This window comes from Chiloscyllium plagiosum, unplaced genomic scaffold (genome assembly GCF_037043375.1).
Source record: "Chiloscyllium plagiosum isolate Xiang-an unplaced genomic scaffold, Cpla_swu_hap1 HiC_scaffold_42, whole genome shotgun sequence".
Classification (NCBI taxonomy): domain Eukaryota; kingdom Metazoa; phylum Chordata; class Chondrichthyes; order Orectolobiformes; family Hemiscylliidae; genus Chiloscyllium; species Chiloscyllium plagiosum.
In genome coordinates this window covers 7887609-7904333 of record NW_028270180.1, presented here as the reverse complement: position 1 = coordinate 7904333, position 16725 = coordinate 7887609, and the positions used below count along the sequence as shown (strand labels likewise).

General features: G+C 43.1%; 1 protein-coding gene across 2 annotated transcripts in view; it reads left to right on the top strand.

Moving 5' to 3' along the window:
* tmem266 (transmembrane protein 266) overlaps window positions 1-16725 on the top strand; it is a 156186-nt gene that overhangs the window by 96957 nt on the left and 42504 nt on the right. Inside the window, exons 4-6 of one of the 2 annotated variants that reach the window (XM_043680377.2) lie at window positions 7774-7928; window positions 8029-8102; window positions 10626-10682. In XM_043680377.2, coding sequence (XP_043536312.1) covers window positions 7774-7928; window positions 8029-8102; window positions 10626-10682 — 286 coding nt within the window. The remainder of the gene's footprint in view (window positions 1-7773; window positions 7929-8028; window positions 8103-10625; window positions 10683-16725) is intronic. The other variant, XM_087982041.1, reaches the window with a different exon arrangement.

The following is a 16725-nucleotide window of genomic DNA, read 5'->3' as shown; positions in this document are numbered from 1 at the left end:
ATGATTTGTTCATAACCAGATTTCATGTCTGTGGGTTCTTGCTATGTGCAGAATTGGCTACTGCGTTTTCTAGGGTGCAACAGGTCATCCTGCTGCGTTGCAACTGCAGTGACTGGACTGAGCTAGTTGGTGTTATGGACCAGGCCATAGCCCCTAAAAACATTTCAAGAAAGTAGCCCAGACCCTAACTTTGCTAGTTGTTTCAGCTGGTGTAATATGGATATTCCAGGAGGGATGCAGCTGGTCAAACTACTTAGATTTAAACAAAACAATTTATTTACAAGATTACCAGATGAAATACAAGCAAAAGAGAACAGAATACCAAATAACTTAACCCATCCGAAAACTCAACAGATCGTCCCAACTTAATGATGCTGTTCCAGATACTTGTGACAATCCTCATAAAGAACTCTTGGTACAAAAGGTAAAATCAAACCCAGGGTCTTACGGGAGAGATTTCAGAGAGAGAGGAGGATCAGCATGGACCTGCTTCTTTGGGTCCAGCAGTTTCAAAACTGCCTGACTGCTTTTAGTGAATAGCCAGACTGCCCAAAACCAAACCAAACCAGAGAAAAGCTGAGCTGGGAGAACTGGCCACTTCCCTTTCATTACACAAGTTTTTTTTAACTTGAAAGCCTTTTTTCTGAGTTTGTTAGCTATAATCAAACTGGCCCTAAAACCTATTGAACTTAAACTTTTCAGAGTCTGTGTCTTCTACAACTTCTCTGGGAAAAAAATCCAAGGACAGCATTAGCTTGTTAAAGGAGCAGCATCATCACACTGGTTAGAGTCCATGTACCATCCATGTGTCAATAAAGCATAACTTGGTGACAGGATATCAGCCTCTATGGAGTTATCTCACAACAGCTCACCCCTGTGCTTTCCCAATGTCTCATGAAATGGAACCATCGACCATAATGGATTTTGATCTCATCTTCCAGAGCACTCAAGCCCTCTCCTCCTTCAGCACACTTCACCACTCCCGCCCCTCTACCCAATGCCTCATGTTCACTCTGGGGTTGTCAAATGGGGTCCCCCACACCTCAGCATGGTTGCTGAAGTGACCAAATGATTGGCCTGTTCATTGTGAAACCTCGACTGATTGTGCTCCTGGCAAACACCTTGAGGCACATTACAGGCAGGGAGGACTAATGTAAGTGCAAGTCATCATTGCTGGTGCCAAATGCCTCTAGCAGTTACCTAAGCTGAAACAAAGCTCTAGGTGGATCTCATGGGGTCTGGGTTCACTGGTTAAGAATGGCACTAGATTTGTGGACAACACAACAATAGATGGTGAGGATGGCACAAAGAATCCATAGAGGGATATAGACAGATTAAGTGAGTGGGCAAAAACCTGACAGATGGAATATAATGTGGGTGGCATGGTGGCTCAGGGGTTAACACTGCTGCCTTACAGCACCAGGGATCTGGATTCGATTCTAACCTCAGGCAACTGTCCATGTAGAGTTTGCACATTCTCCCTACGTCTGCATGGGTTTCCTCCAGGTACTCCAATTTCGTCCCGCAATCCAAAGACGTGTAGGTCAGGTGGATTAGCCATGCTAATTTGCCTGTGGTGTCCGGGGATGTGCAGGCTAGATGGATTAGCCATGGGAAATGTGGGTTAACAGGGTTGGGATGAGCTGGCTTCTTACTGCTGTTGTTTTTATTGATTTGCTGAGGAGTCAATTTAAAAAGAAATAGCTGACTTCATTCTCAGTGTGGTGTTGCATTCCAGAAGTGTAAAGTGGAAGCTGATGTTTGTACTTGACTATAGATTTACAATAAAATCTAAGTGTTTTGATGCCTAGTTCACCAGACAAAGGTAAAGTCACCATTCTCTTACAGCACCATAGAACTGTTCTCTTAGACAGTCATACAGCACGGAAACAGACTCTTCAGCCTGACCAATCGAAGCCGACCATAATCCCAAACTAAACAATCCCACCTGCTTGCTCCTGGACAGAAAGAAGATCACCATGCTTTGGGTGAAGGGAGAGTCCTTCATGGTAACCTCAGGCTGTTGAATCCATGCTGTGGTAACATATTGTATCACAAACCAGCTGTCCAGCCAAGTAAGGCAGCTAACCCCCACCTAGACATCACCTTATGAAATAGCATCCTCTCTATCTCTCTCTCCTCCTCTCAAGCCCACCACTTTGGAGACACTTCTTCAACTTTTAAAGTCTCATTATGTGGCTCAGTGTAAAATTTTGTTGATAGTCCTCCTGTTTAACATATTGGGATGTTTCACAATGTTAAATGTTTAAACAAAATGCAAGTTAGTGTTGAACCAGGGCTTGCCAGTTTGGATAGTAAATCCATTCAAGGAGCTTCTCTATTTGTTAAGCTCTACCCTTTGGACTGCTCAGCTGTGTCCTTTAAACATCCTTGAGGAGAAAGTGAGGTCTGCAGATGCTGGAGATCAGAGCTGAAAATGTGTTGCTGGAAAAGCGCAGCAGGTCAGGCAGCATCCAGGGAACAGGAGAATCGAGTTTTCGGGCATTCCTGAAGAAGGGCTTATGCCCGAAACGTCAATTCTCCTGTTCCCTGGATGCTGCCTGACCTGCTGCGCTTTTCCAGCAACACATTTTCAGCTCCTTTAAACATCCCTCCACTGGATTATTTGTATCACCGAAAGTATTTGATTATCAACGTCATTCCTGCCCCATTCCCTGATATCTATCCAACTCATTTAGAAAGAGTTAAGTTGTCTCAGACTCCGCTGTTTAGACTGCACATCAAATTCATACATAGATTCCTACATTTGAGGTGAGCTAATTATAAACTTACACCTTCCATTTCATAGCATGGGCGAGACACGTTGCAACTGCATCATCTGGATCGCTCAACAACTTAATGGCTTCAATCGTGACTGTTCAAAGGTTCAGCAGAAGCAAGTTCTGATTTCATCATAACTTAAAGCCCCAGATCCACTTGTATCAACCTTCACTACACCCTCCCAAATGCTCAGCCCACTTGGAAGGCCCTTCAAATCAGCAATGCAGCATGCCATTCAGCCCCTCTGGTTTGCTCTGCCATTCAATAAGATCATGGCGGATCAGATTGTATCGTCAACTGCACCTTCCTGCCGACCACTTTGAATCCCTTGTATGTCAAATATCTATTGGTCTCTGCCACTCTGGGCAGCACCACAACTGGGTGAAGCAATGAACATTTGTATGTTGCAGTACAATGTCACTACAGCTGCCTATATTAAAAATGGCATTGCCACTCTTAATGATGCTGGGCAGCATGATGGCTTAGTGGTTAGCACTGCTGCCTCACAGTACTAGGGACCTGGGTTTGATTCCAGGCTCGGGCGTCTGTTTGTTGGAGTTTGCACATTCTCCCCGTGTCTGCGTGGGTGCTCTGGCTTCTCTTACAGTCCAAAGATGTACAGGTCAGGTGGATTGGCCTTGCTAAATTGACCGTATTGCCCTTGGATGTGAGGGCTAAGTGGGTTAGCCATGAGAAATGCAGGTATACAGGGAAAGAGGAGGGTCTGGTGGATGCTGTACAGAGGGTCTGTGTCAACATCAATGGGTCTAATGACCTGTTTCTAAACTGTAGGGTTTCTATGATTCTACCCATCTTAAAGATGGCACCATTCACATGCCACAGGCTGAAAATGAGCTCCGAGGTATTACCAGAAAACTAGGACACATTTGGTTTTCCACTGAGATCCTATTTTGTTTGTTACTGAGTCCTACCTGATGCTCCTTGTTTTAGTGCAAGATTCCTATGATCATTAAGATATGGTGTTAAATGAGGATATTGGGAAAAGCAACAGATGAAATAAGTGAATACAATATTTCATTGCTTGAGGCCTACACTGAAATCCAGTCCTAACTCTAGTGAGGCTCAGAACAGTTCTGTCTGTCATCACACATTTCCACATCAAACTATATGGATGCAGTGATCTTGAATTTCAGCCCGCATTGGACAGATGCACACCAGAAAAGTAATCACATGGAAAATGTAAGGTAATTCAGAATAGTCAGCATGGATTTGTTAAGGGAAAATCATGTTGAACTAACTTGCTGGAGGTTTTTGAACAGGTAACCGAGAGAGTTGATGAGAGCAGTGCTGTTGATGCGATGTACATGAATTTTCAAAAGACATACAGTACTGTGCCATATAATAGACTTGCAAGGAAAGTGATAGGTCATGGAATAAAAGGGATAGTAGCAATGTGGATACAAAATTGACCACTTTTAGAACATAGAATATAGAACAGTACAGCACAGTACAGGCTCTTTGGTCCTCGATGCTTTGTCAACATTTTATCCTGCTCTAAAATCAAACTAACCTATATTTTACTATCATCAATGTGCCTATCCAAAAATCGCTTAAATGTACCAAATGTATCTGACTCTTCCACCACTGCTGGCAGTACATTCCAGGCACCCACCACTCTCTGTGTAAATAACCTACTTCTGTCATCTCCCTTAAATATTCCTGCAATCACCTTAAAATTATACCCCCTTATGATAGTCATTTCTGTCCTGGGAAAAAGTCTCTGGCTATCCACTCAACCTATGTCTCTCATCATCTTGTACACCCCAATCAAGTCACCTCTCATCCTTCTTCTCTCAAATGAAAAAGCCTTATCTCCCCCAACCTTTCTTCATAAGACATGCCCTCCAGTCCAGGCAGCATCCTGGTAAATCTCCTCTGCACCCTCTCCAAAGTTTCCACATCCTTACTATAATGAGGTGACCAGAACTGAACACAATATTCCAACTGTGGTCGAACCAGGGCTTTATAGAGCTGCAACATAACCTCGCAGCTTTTAAACTCAATCCCCTACTAATGAAAGCCAACACACCATACACCGCCTTATCAATCCTATCAACTTGGGTGGAAACTTTCAGGGATCTATGGATGTGAACCCTAAGATCCCTCTGTTTCTCCACACTGCCAAGAATCCTGCCTTCAACCCTGTATTCTGCATTCACATTCGACCTTTCAAAATAAATCACTTCACACTTTCTCAGGTTGAACTCCATCAGCCGCTTCTCAGCCCAGCTCTGCATCCTGTCAATGTCCCATTGCAACCTACAACAGTCCTCCACACTATCCGCAACTTCACCAACCTTCGTGCCATCGGCAAACTTACTAACGCACCCTCCCACTTCCTCATCCAAGTCATTTATAAAAATCACAAAGAGCAGTGGTCCCAGAACAGATTTCTGTGGAACACCACTGGCCACCGAGCTCCAGACAGAGTACTTTCCATCTATCACTACCCTCTGTCTTCTATGGGCCAGCCAATTATGTATCCAGACTTTCAAATTTCCCTGTATCCCATGCTTCCTTACTTTCTGAATGAGCCTACCATGGGGAACCTTATCAAACACCTTGCTAAAATCCATATACACCACATCCATTGCTCTATCTTCATCAAAGTGTTTTATCACATCCTCAAAGAATTCAATGAGGCTTGCGAGGCATGACCTGCCTCTCACAAAGCCATGGTGACTATTTCTAATCAAGCTATGCTTTTCCAAATAATCATAAATCCTGTCTCTCAGAATCCTCTCCAATAATTTGCTCAGCACTGACTTAAGACTGATTGGTCTCTAATTCCCAGGGTTATCCTTATTCTCTTTCTTGAACAAGGGAATAACATTTGCCACCCTCCAATCATCTGGTACTACTTCAGTGGACAGTGAGGATACAAAGATCATCGCCAAAGGCACAGCAATCTCTTCACTCACTTTCCATAGAAACCTTGGGTATATCCCATCTGGCCCAGGGGCCTTATCTATTCTTATGTTTTTCAAAATTTCAAGCATATTCTTACCAACTTCTTCAGAGATGTTATTACAACTGGAGCAGGTGGGATTTGAACCCAGGCCGTCGAGCTCCAAAGTAGCAGCATTACTGCAGTGATTGTAAGAATGTCATTAAAAATCACACAACACCAGGTTATAGTCCAACAGGTTTAATTGGAAGCACACTAGCCTTCGGAGCGACGCTCCTTATCACCTGATGAAGGAGCGTCGCTCCGAAAGTTAGTGTGCTTCCAATTAAACCTGTTGGACTATAACCTGATGTTGTGTGATTTTTAACTTTGTACACCCCAGTCCAACACCGGCATCTCCAAATCATGTAAGAATGTCAGCCAGGTAGACCTCATAGAATATGAGTTCACTGAATGGGGCTATTAATCTGGTCCAATCAGGGAGCCCTGGCTGACAGATATAAAGAGGAATGTCAGAGGTTCAGTTCACTCTGAGAGCTGGCTTCATATGCAAATAAAGGGTGACTTGATCACAGGATACCGGCCTCTGTGATGCACTAGCCCTGGCTGGTTTTATATTCTTCCTGCAACATAGATACTCTAATTCAGACTCAGGTTCAAGCTGCACTCCAGAGAGTTGAGAACAAAATCTACACTAACCTTCCAGTGCCCAAACTGAGGGGTTGCTGCACTACCAGAGCTGCCGTCTCTGAACAAGGTGTTAAACCAAAGGCCCTTTGCCCTCTTGGATGGGCATAAATATATCACGGTACAGTTTGGAGTAAGTGCATTCTCCTCAGCATCACAGTCAACACTTAGCTCTTAGTCAGCATCACAAAAACAGATGATCTGGCCTTTATTGCTGTTTCTGGGATCTTTCTGTGCACAAATGGTATGCACCACTTCATAATTACAACTACACCATCAAAAACGACTTAGTTAGCTGCAAAGGGATTTAGGACATCCTAAGGCTGTAATAAAAAAAATATGAAGGCAAATCTTTCTTTTTACAATGTGCAACGTTGCACACAATAAGTTTAATTTTGACCAAAGGACCTCACCTATAGGTCACCTTAACTGCGAAAAATGGGATAGCACGGATGGCAGAGCACCTCATGAATGTCCCGATGCACTTCAGATATAAGGTCTCCAGCAAATTTGAACACAATTGTGGAGGATGGGACAACCTACAAGAGGAAGCTTCTGTAGCATGATCCCGTAAGAGAGGTTTCTGAGCTACACTCAAGAGAGTTTCATTGTGAATGGCTCTCGGGGTCTAAAGAAATCCTGGTTTGCTGGAGAAAGGCAGACAATGTCCATCCGAAACAACAGATGGCTGTCATCAGTGCCAACATGGTAGGAGAAAGTTACATGGCCCATTTAAACACTGTTAGCATTGTGTTAACACCAACTGAATATTCACTCTGGGATCTCAATGCTGCCCAACCCAGAATCTACCCAGAGCTCTAGGTGTTATTTCCCTTTCACTTCTTGCCAGCTCCAACATGATTTATCTCAGCCTTGAAAGAGGACATTCTGCTATTCAACCCATTCTGTCCATTCCGTGAGATAATGCTTTATCTTTATTCGAACATGACCCTTACTGCTCTTGCTTACCACCACCTAATAAATGAATCCCAGGACTGAAACTAGACCCAAATCCTTATCTTGGCCATTCTTTTATTTACAGAATACACTACAAATTACAGACTAAATAAGAACCAACAGAACTGCAGATGCTGTAAATCCAAATCACAAATAGAAAAGCTCAGCAGGTCTGGCAGCATTTGTGGAGAGAAATCAGTTAACGTTTCGGGTCGAGTGACCCTTCCTGCTTTCTACCGGCTATCCCAGTGTGGCAGCAGTTTCTCCTTATGAGAGTTGTAATTAAATAATGTCTTCCTCCTGGATATATATAACTAATCTATCATTAAAAAATGTGTTTGTTGTCTTGCAATTAAATGACCGTAAATAGGCATAGTGGCACTCACTAACTCTGTGCCCCTCTCTGGCCTGCCTCCCAGCTCGAACTGGCTGAAGCCTTGCTGTGGGAGACGGACAGCTGTCTGGCAAGTGGTCCTACTCAGCGCTGGACTCAACTGCTTCCTGGTAGCGTCCGTGGTCCTGGTTGTCCTCCTGCTAACGCTGGAGCTCCTTATCGATACCAAGTTACTTCAGTGTGAGTACAGTATGACCTTACCCGCTCAACCTTCCCTTCTCCAATGCGGCCTGTTCAGTCGTTTCTTGGTAGTCATCATCCCTTTTCTCTCTTGTTGAAGTTACCAGTGCATTCCAGTTTGCGGGGATCATTCACTGGATAAGTCTTGTCATCCTCTCTGTTTTCTTCACTGAGGTAAGCCGTTGCTATTTGTTAAAAAGCGTTTCATATTTGCTAATGACTGTGCAATGCTATTTACTATCTCTCCTGTGGCACTACTCATATTAAGATAGCAGATGTACTGATTTGGTACACCATTCATTTGCCAGTTGAACATACTGGCTTCATCACACGGCTGGAAAGGGACTAAAGGGCCAGTTGCTAAACTGGTTGATGATAGAACAATAGGAAAGTAAATTGTGGGGAGGATGTAAAAAGGCTATAAACGAATGTAAATAAGTTAAGGGAGGGGCATTGCTCAATTGCCACTCAACCACCACATCCCACTATAATGTACGATTAATTGAACTCTACCAGTATACATTGATGCTTACTCTACTGTTAGCTGGCCAATCTCTAAATGTATGCCAATGTTACCCTCCTACATCATGAACTTTAATCTTCTATAACAATCTTTAATGTGGCTCCTTACCAAATGCCATCTGGAAATCTAAGTACAATATATCTACCAGCTCACCTTTATCCACAGCATAAGTCTATCTCAAAGAACTGCAATAAATTGGTTGAAATATGATTTCTTTTATAAAGTCCACGTTGACTTTTCCTGATTACCTTGAACTTTTCTTAGTCTCCATCTACAACGCTGGTGGCTCACCTCTGCCTCACAATGCCAGGGACCCGGGTTTGATTCCACCCTTGGGTGACTGTGTGGAATTTGCACATTCTCACAGTGTATGCATGGGTTCTCTCTCGGTGCTCTCATTCTTCCCACAGTGCAAAAGAGTGCAGGTTAGGCAGATTGGCCATGGCAAATGTGGGTCTGAGTGGAATGCTTTTCAGAGGGTCAGTGTGGACTTGAATGGCCTGCTTCCAAACAGCAGGGATACTATGATAACATCTCCATCGTGCTCCTGAGGACAGGTGCCAAATTAACTGGCCTGTTGTTTCATGCTTTCTGTCTCCCTCCTTTTTTTGAAGTTTATGAATTCAACCCAAAAATGTCCAAGAAACAGGGAGCAAGCAAAAACCACCCAGCAAAATGAACAATTGCCCTCACCAAGTCCAGCTATGCAAGGACATATAAGGTGAACTAAGGAGCTTCATTAAGTTTTGTCCCTTTATCAGGGAATAAGCTTCATAGAAACACAAAGGTTGGAATGGGGCATATAGCCCATTGAGCCTGCTCCATCATTCAGTTAGCTAATGGCTGATCACCTAACAACATAATTGTCTTGCACTATCTTCATATCCCTTAATGTTGCGAGATTCCTAAATCTGTCAATCTCTGACTTGAACTCAATGACTAAGCTTCTACAGCCTCTGGAATTGAGAATTCCAAAGACTCACCCTCCTCTGAGTGAAGAAATTCCTCATCATCTCAGTCCTGAATGGTCTGTAGTCATGAGAGTTTGGAAGGATGAAAGAGGATTAGATCGAAATATATCAAATTCTAACAGAGCTCGGAGAAAGTGAGGACTATAGTGCTGGAAATCAGAGACAAAGAGTGTGGTTCTGGAAAAGCATAGCTGGTCAGGCAGCATCCAAGGAGCAGGAGAATTGACATTTTGGACATAATACCGAACGTGTTTCGGGAATTTCTAATGAAGGGCTTATGTCCAAAATGTCGATTCTCCTGCTCCTCAGATGCTGCCTGACCAGCTATGCTTTTCCAGCACCACACTCTAACAGAGCTAGACAGACTAGATGCAGGAGAAGTTGTTTCCCATGCTTGGAGAGTCTAGAACCAGAGATTGCAGTTTGAGGATACAAAATAGACCATTTCGGACTGAGGTGAGGAAAGATTTCTTCACTTAGACGGTGGTCAACCTGAGGAATTTGCTACCACAGGAGGCTGGGTTACTAAGTATATTCAAACAAGAGCTCGATAAATTGTTAGATATTAAAGGCATCAAGAGATTTGGAGAGAAACTGGGAATTGAGCACTGAGAGAGAGGATCAGCAATAATCAAATTAAATGGTGGAGGAGCTTTGAAAGGTCAAAGAGCCTACTCCTGCTCCTTTCTATGTTTATAAATAGCTTGTCCACTCTACATAAGCCAAGATCAGGAGTCTCTATGGAGAATATTTAGGCTCAGTGCCCATCCCAGTGAATTCAGTTTATACACTTTGTATATGGCTGTTGATTGGAACTGCAGGATTGAACAAACTTCGGGGTAACTTAGCATTTTCACTCACCCTGCTGGTTGAAAATGGTAATGTCACACCGAGGCCCAGTGGGCCATAACAGGCTGAGCTGTACACCACAGCCATCTCTCCCCACACCTGATCGGGAAATGCTTTGGGGTTAAAATCGTTGAACTGCATTGTGGCCTCCTGACATTTAACGACCTTGTCATGGAGTAGGCTATTTAACTTCTGGTCAATATGACAGAATTTTCTTTCCTCCCCAGAACATAACTCAGAAAAGCCAGAACGTTTACGTCAGGGAACTGCTCAAAAAAACAGACAGCGCATGTATGCTGTGTAGGTCATGATGCACGGAAAGGCTAAGTCTCTGTTGTGTTCTCTCTCTATCAGACTGTCTTCAGGATTGTGGTACTTGGCATTTGGGACTATATTGAGAACAAACTGGAGGTGAGTTGTGCATTTACCTCAGTGCACGTTTTTGCATGTGTAGCCATGTCCAAGGTCTAGAACATCAGAACTAGATCAAATATATTACTCTTCATTGAAATTCTTGCCTCTCAACCTGCACAGAAACCAGTGCTGCGTTGCCTGATCTGTGAGGAAGGAAAACAGTTCATGAGTTAGCAAAGGGTCTTTTCTGTATCCTCCTTGTACAACAGTTACAAGTGCAGGGAAAGAAACAATTTTATATTGTCAACATGCCTATGCTATGGCCATCAGTGGCACCAAAAAATGGAATAAGGTAGGCTATTCAGCCCATCTGATTCATACTGCCACTTGAGTAAACTTTGGCTTACCTCTTTGCTCTATATCCTGTTTAAAAACCACCATATGTTTCTTTTTAGATTACTTACAGCGTGGAAACAGGCCCTTTGGCCAAACAAGTCCACACCGACCATCCAAAGCACGGACCACCCAGACCCATTTCCCTACACCTAACACTACGGGCAATTTAGCACGGCCAATTCACCTAACGCGCACATTTTTGGAAAGTGGGAGGAAACCGGAGCACCCAGAGGAAACCCACACAGACACGGGGAGAATGTGCAAACTCCACACACAGAGTCACCTTGAGGTGGGAATTGAACCCGGGTCTCTGGCACTATGAGGCAGCAGTGCTAACCACTGTGCCACCGTGCTGCCCGTTTTGCTTCAGCTGGAAAATGAGAAAGTCAAACAACTTTTGCTTTCAAGGGATTCTTGACTGGGGCAGGGATGGCAGAGAGTATCAGGTTAACATCACAACAAGTAACAACTCACCTGGACCAGTTACAGGAGTTGAGGAGGTTGAAGACAAATTAATCTGGATGTTTTTATTTTCCCTTTTTGGCCTAGGTTTTTTAAAATACCCTCCTGGGAGATGACATGATAGGTATAAGAAGTGGGAGTGAGTCATGAGTACAGTCTATTATCATGGTGTTAGGGCAGGCTCAAAGAGAAAATGGGATCTTTCCCTGTCCATGTATGTACATTTCGCATGTATGTACATTTCATCACCAGGTATTTGACCATGTAGCTGGGATTTGACCACTGACCTCAGACTGAGGAAGGTCCCAATCAGAGGTGTAAAGCCAGAGATAGGACTTTGTGCAGATGGGACTGTTGCATTTTTTGTGTACCACCCCAAACCTTTCACTCACCCAGCAGGAATGGCTAAGTCTAGGATCCAACCCAATCCTGGAACTGATTCCATTGGAAAAGCAATGTGATTATACATCTCCATTGGGTCGAGCAGCCAATCACGTTTCCATGGAGATGTATGCTGCTGAGTTCTTGCAAGGAAGAACACCATGGATACAAGCAGGAGGAAGGAATAATGACGGAGACGAAGTAACATTTGCCTTTATCACACACGGGGACAGGCATATATACAGAAAAACACACATATGGATTCACATACATACAAGCACACACACAACCATACACACAGGAACAGATATATTCACAGAAAAATGCACACTCACATAAAACACATGCCCAGACTCACACACACATACACTCAGAAAAACAACACAGAGGCACAAACGCAAAACTGTATGCATGAAAATGACATACACAGAATCATATAGACTCAGACAAACACACACAAAAGGGCAGAGATGTACAGATAGAAAAACACGCGTACATGCAAAACACGTGTATAGGAACACACACACACACACACACACGCCTTCCATCCATGTTTGAGTCAAATCTCAATCCCATTTCAGAAAGAAAACGATATGATAACGCAGTGTGTTGCCTGTTCTCAAAATAATTCTGTAAGAAATCATTAATAGAAAGCAAGCTATGCTAAGCAGCCCTGCTGCAATGGTAAATTGGCACTGTGCTCATTAACAATACGTCCAGAGTTACAATTCGTAGTTAACTGAGACTCGCTTGTTGACCCCAGCTTGAAGTGGTGCATGGGGATAATTATACACCACAGGACATTAAACCGAGTGGCTGTTTCCCTGTTCATTCTTCTCTGCTTAAATGTGTCTCAGTGTAAACACAGCAGCTTTAACTTAATAATGAAAAGAAAAGCTGCAAAGCCTAGAGATCAGAGTTCAAAACAAGAAAATGCTAGAATTTTTAAAAATTGTTCCTGGGATGTAGGTGTCACTGTCTGGGACAGCATTTATTGCCTGCCCCTACTTCCCCTTTAGAAAATCATGTGAGCTGCCTTCTTAAACCGCTACAGTCCATGTGCTGTAGGTAAATCCATAATACTGCTAGGGAGGGAATTCCAGGATCTTGACCCAGCAACAGTGAAGAAACATTCCCAAGTCAGGATGGTGAGTGGCTTGGAGGGGAATTTGCAGTAGGTGGCTTTCTCATGTGCCTGCTGCCCTTGTCTTTAACACAAAAGTGGATTGCACATCAGCTTGGGTTTGCTTCCTCTCCCAGCTTGCTTTGTGGATAGCAGACCATGTAAAAGAAGATGAGCAAAGTATGGGTGTGTCCCTGACTCAGTCTTATACATCTATCCATCCCACGTGTCTATAGCCACCCACTGACCCATTTACCCACTCACTCATTTAGGAGGAGGTGGTGGCCTGTTGGTCCAGGTAATTAATATTTTCGGGACCTGGTGTAGATGGAATTTGAATTCACTAAAAAAATTAGTATCTAATAATGACCATGAGTCCATTGCTCTAGTTTGGTTTGGTTTGGTTTTTAGCAGGCTGGCTGTTCACTGAAAGCAGTCATTCAGTTTGAGGCTGCTGGACCAAGAAACAGCTACTTGGAAGAAAGTTTTCCATGCTGAATCCCTTTGCTGTCCCTCTCTCTCTCTCCCCTGTAAGACTCTGTGTTTGATTTTTCCTTTTTTGCCAAGGGGTGTTTATGGGAGTTGTTGCAAGCATTTGGAACAGCATCATTAAGTTGAGATAATCTATTGGGTTTTAGGATAGACTAAGTTATTTTTTATACTGTTCTCTTTTCGTTCAGTAATCTTGTAAATAAATTCTATTTTGTTTAAAACCGAGTGGTTTGACAAACTGCATCACTTCTGGAATATCCATGCTACACCTGCCTAAAACATCTCGCAAAGTTAGAGTCTGCATTTCTTTCTTGAAATGTTTTGAGGGGGTCTGACCTGATCCATAGCACTAGCCTACATGTAACTCCATACCCTCAGCAATGTGGTTGACTCTTAAATGCTCTCTGGGCAATTAGGAATGGGCAATAAGTGCTGCCTGGTCAGCAAAGCCCTCATACCATGAGTGAATACAAAAAAAACCCATGGGCAACCAAACATTCACAATCTCTTTAAAATCCATGGGCATCAATCGCAAGACCCAGGATTTTTTGCCCATCCTTATTTGCTCTGGAACTGATTGGCTTGTAAGTGCCATTTTAGAGGACAACTAAGATTGCTGAGGGTGTGGAGTCACATGAGGACCAGACCAGGTAAGAACAGCAGATTTCCTTCTCTAAAGGACATTAGTGAACCAGATGGACTTTTACAACAATTCATCATCATCACCATCATCATCACTGAGACCAGCTGTCAATTCCAGATTTATAATTTGAATGTCAATTCCACCAGACGCCCTCAGAACATTAAAATAAAAGCAAATTACTACAGATTCTGGTAGTCTGAAAGAAACACAGACAATGTTGGAGAAACTCAGCAGGTCTGCTATCATCTGTGAAGGAAGAAGCAGAGTTTTGAGTCCGATGTGACTGTTCTTCACAACTGTTCTGAAAGGGAGTTCATACCAGACTCAGAATATTAACTTTGTTTCTCTCTCCATAGATGCTGCCTGACCTGCTGATTTTCTCCAACATTGTTTGTGTTTGTCCTCAGAACATTAAACTGGGCCTCTGGAATGTGTTGAAAGCCATAGTTAGATTCTGTATTAATACTGTATTTAAGTGCCGCACATTTTGACTCTAGAGATATAGGTGGGGTCGTAGGTATGTTTCAAAATCATGAGTAGCTGGACTGAGTAGATAGCCAGAAACTATTCATGAAAGGATACAGAATGAAATGGCAAAAATTATTTAAATTGGCAAAGGAAATTAAAAAAGGTGTGAGAAAAGTCTTGTTCGTGCAGCGAGTGATTAAGGTCTGAAATACACTTCCTGAGAGTGCTGTGGAAGCAGTTTCTGCTGAAGTATTCAAAAGGGAATTAGACTGTCACCTGGAAGGCTCCATAAATGGGAAATCACACCACTAGGTGGCGTGTTGCAGTTGTGGGTAGTAATTCAGTTAGCACAGCTCTTATTGTGAGGTGTAGGTCAAGTCTGCAACAGAGCTGTCCCAAGGGGGACTGGGGATATTGTGCGGTACTTCACTTCTGCCCTGGGGCAAAATTGCACATATCAGTTAGGGTTGAGGCCAAAACATTGGATGTTTCCAAGAAGGAGTTAGATTTAGTCCTTAGGGTTAAAGTGATTAAGGGGTAGGGGGATAAAGCAGGAACAGAGGACTTCATCATATTGAATGACAGAGAAGGCTGAAAGGGTTGAATGTCTTACTCATGTGCCTAACTTTTATGTTTCCATATTTCTGTATATCTCCAACCCCTATCAACTGACTATGTAATTTATTATGGCTCAGACCATTATCCCCCAAAATATAGGAAGGAATTGCCTAGGACCTAACTTCTTTATTTATTTAAAGGCAAGTATAAGGTGCTATGTTCCAGATATAATTCAACTGGTCCATCACTAAGTTTAAGCAAAACACACTTTATTCCTACAAAACAGTTAAAGTACAAACAAAATGAACTGACAGAACTTTTGAAATGCTTAACAAGATAATGTATCATTAAAGCACTAAATATCAATTGTTTCTTGATCCAATGGGCTGAGAAGTGGCAGATGGAATTTAACTGAGATAAATGTGAAGTGTTGCATTTTGGTAAGGCAAGTCAGGGCAGGACTTTTCACTTAATGGTGGGGCCCTAGGGTGTGTTGCTGATAAAAGAGACCTTAGGGTGCAGGTTCATAATTCATTGAAGGTGGAATTGCAGGTAGACGGGGTAGTAAAGAAGGCGTCAGTACATTAAGTATAGAATGTAAAACTGCAGCTCTACAGGACATTGGTAGGCCACTTTTGGAACACTGTATTCAGTTTTGACCTTCTTGCTGTAGGAAAGATGTTAAACTTGAAAGGGATCAGAAAAGATTTACAAGAATGTTGTTGAGGTGGAGGGTTTGAGCTCTAGGTAGAGGGTGAATAAGCTGAGGCTAATTTCCCTAGAGTACTGGAAGCTGAGGTTAGGTAAGTCCAAAACTAGACGGCATAGGTTTAAGGTGAGAGGGGAAAGATTTAAAAGAGACCACCTGTTCACACAGAGGATAGTGCGTGTATGGACTGAGCTGCCAAATGTGATGGAGGCTGGTACAATTACAACATTTAAAAGGCATCTGGATGGGTATATGACTATGAAAGGTTTAGGGGCGTACAGTGGCTCAGTGGCTAGCATTGCTGTCTCGCAGCACCAGGGACTCTGGTTTGATCCCACCCTCGGGAAACTGTCTGTGTGGAGTTTGCACATTCTCTCTGTGCTTGTGGGGGTTTCCTCTGGATGTGCTGATTTCCTCCCACTGTCACAAAGATGTGCAGGTTAGAGGTTTTGGCTGTGCTAAATCGCCCATAGTGTTCAGGGATGTGTAGGTTAGGTGCATTAGTCAGAGGAAATGTGGAGTCATAGGGTAGGGAAATGGGCCAGAGTGGGATACTCTTCAAAGGGTCGATGTGGACTTGTCAGGCCAAATAGCCTGTTTCCACACTGTAGGGATTCTATGATATGGGCCAAATGTTGCAAAATGGGACTAGATTAATTTAGGATATCTGATCAGCATGCACAAGTTGGACCGAAGGGTCTGTTTCCGTGCCGTGTAACTCTATGACTGTATGTTTCAATATAAGCAGCATCTCATAAACACACTCCGGCAAGGCAATTTAGCAAACCAGTTTTATCCTCATGTGCTTATTATTTTCCAATTCAACCAAAAGAATGACAAAAAGTCTGCCTGTTTTATCTCTAAGAGG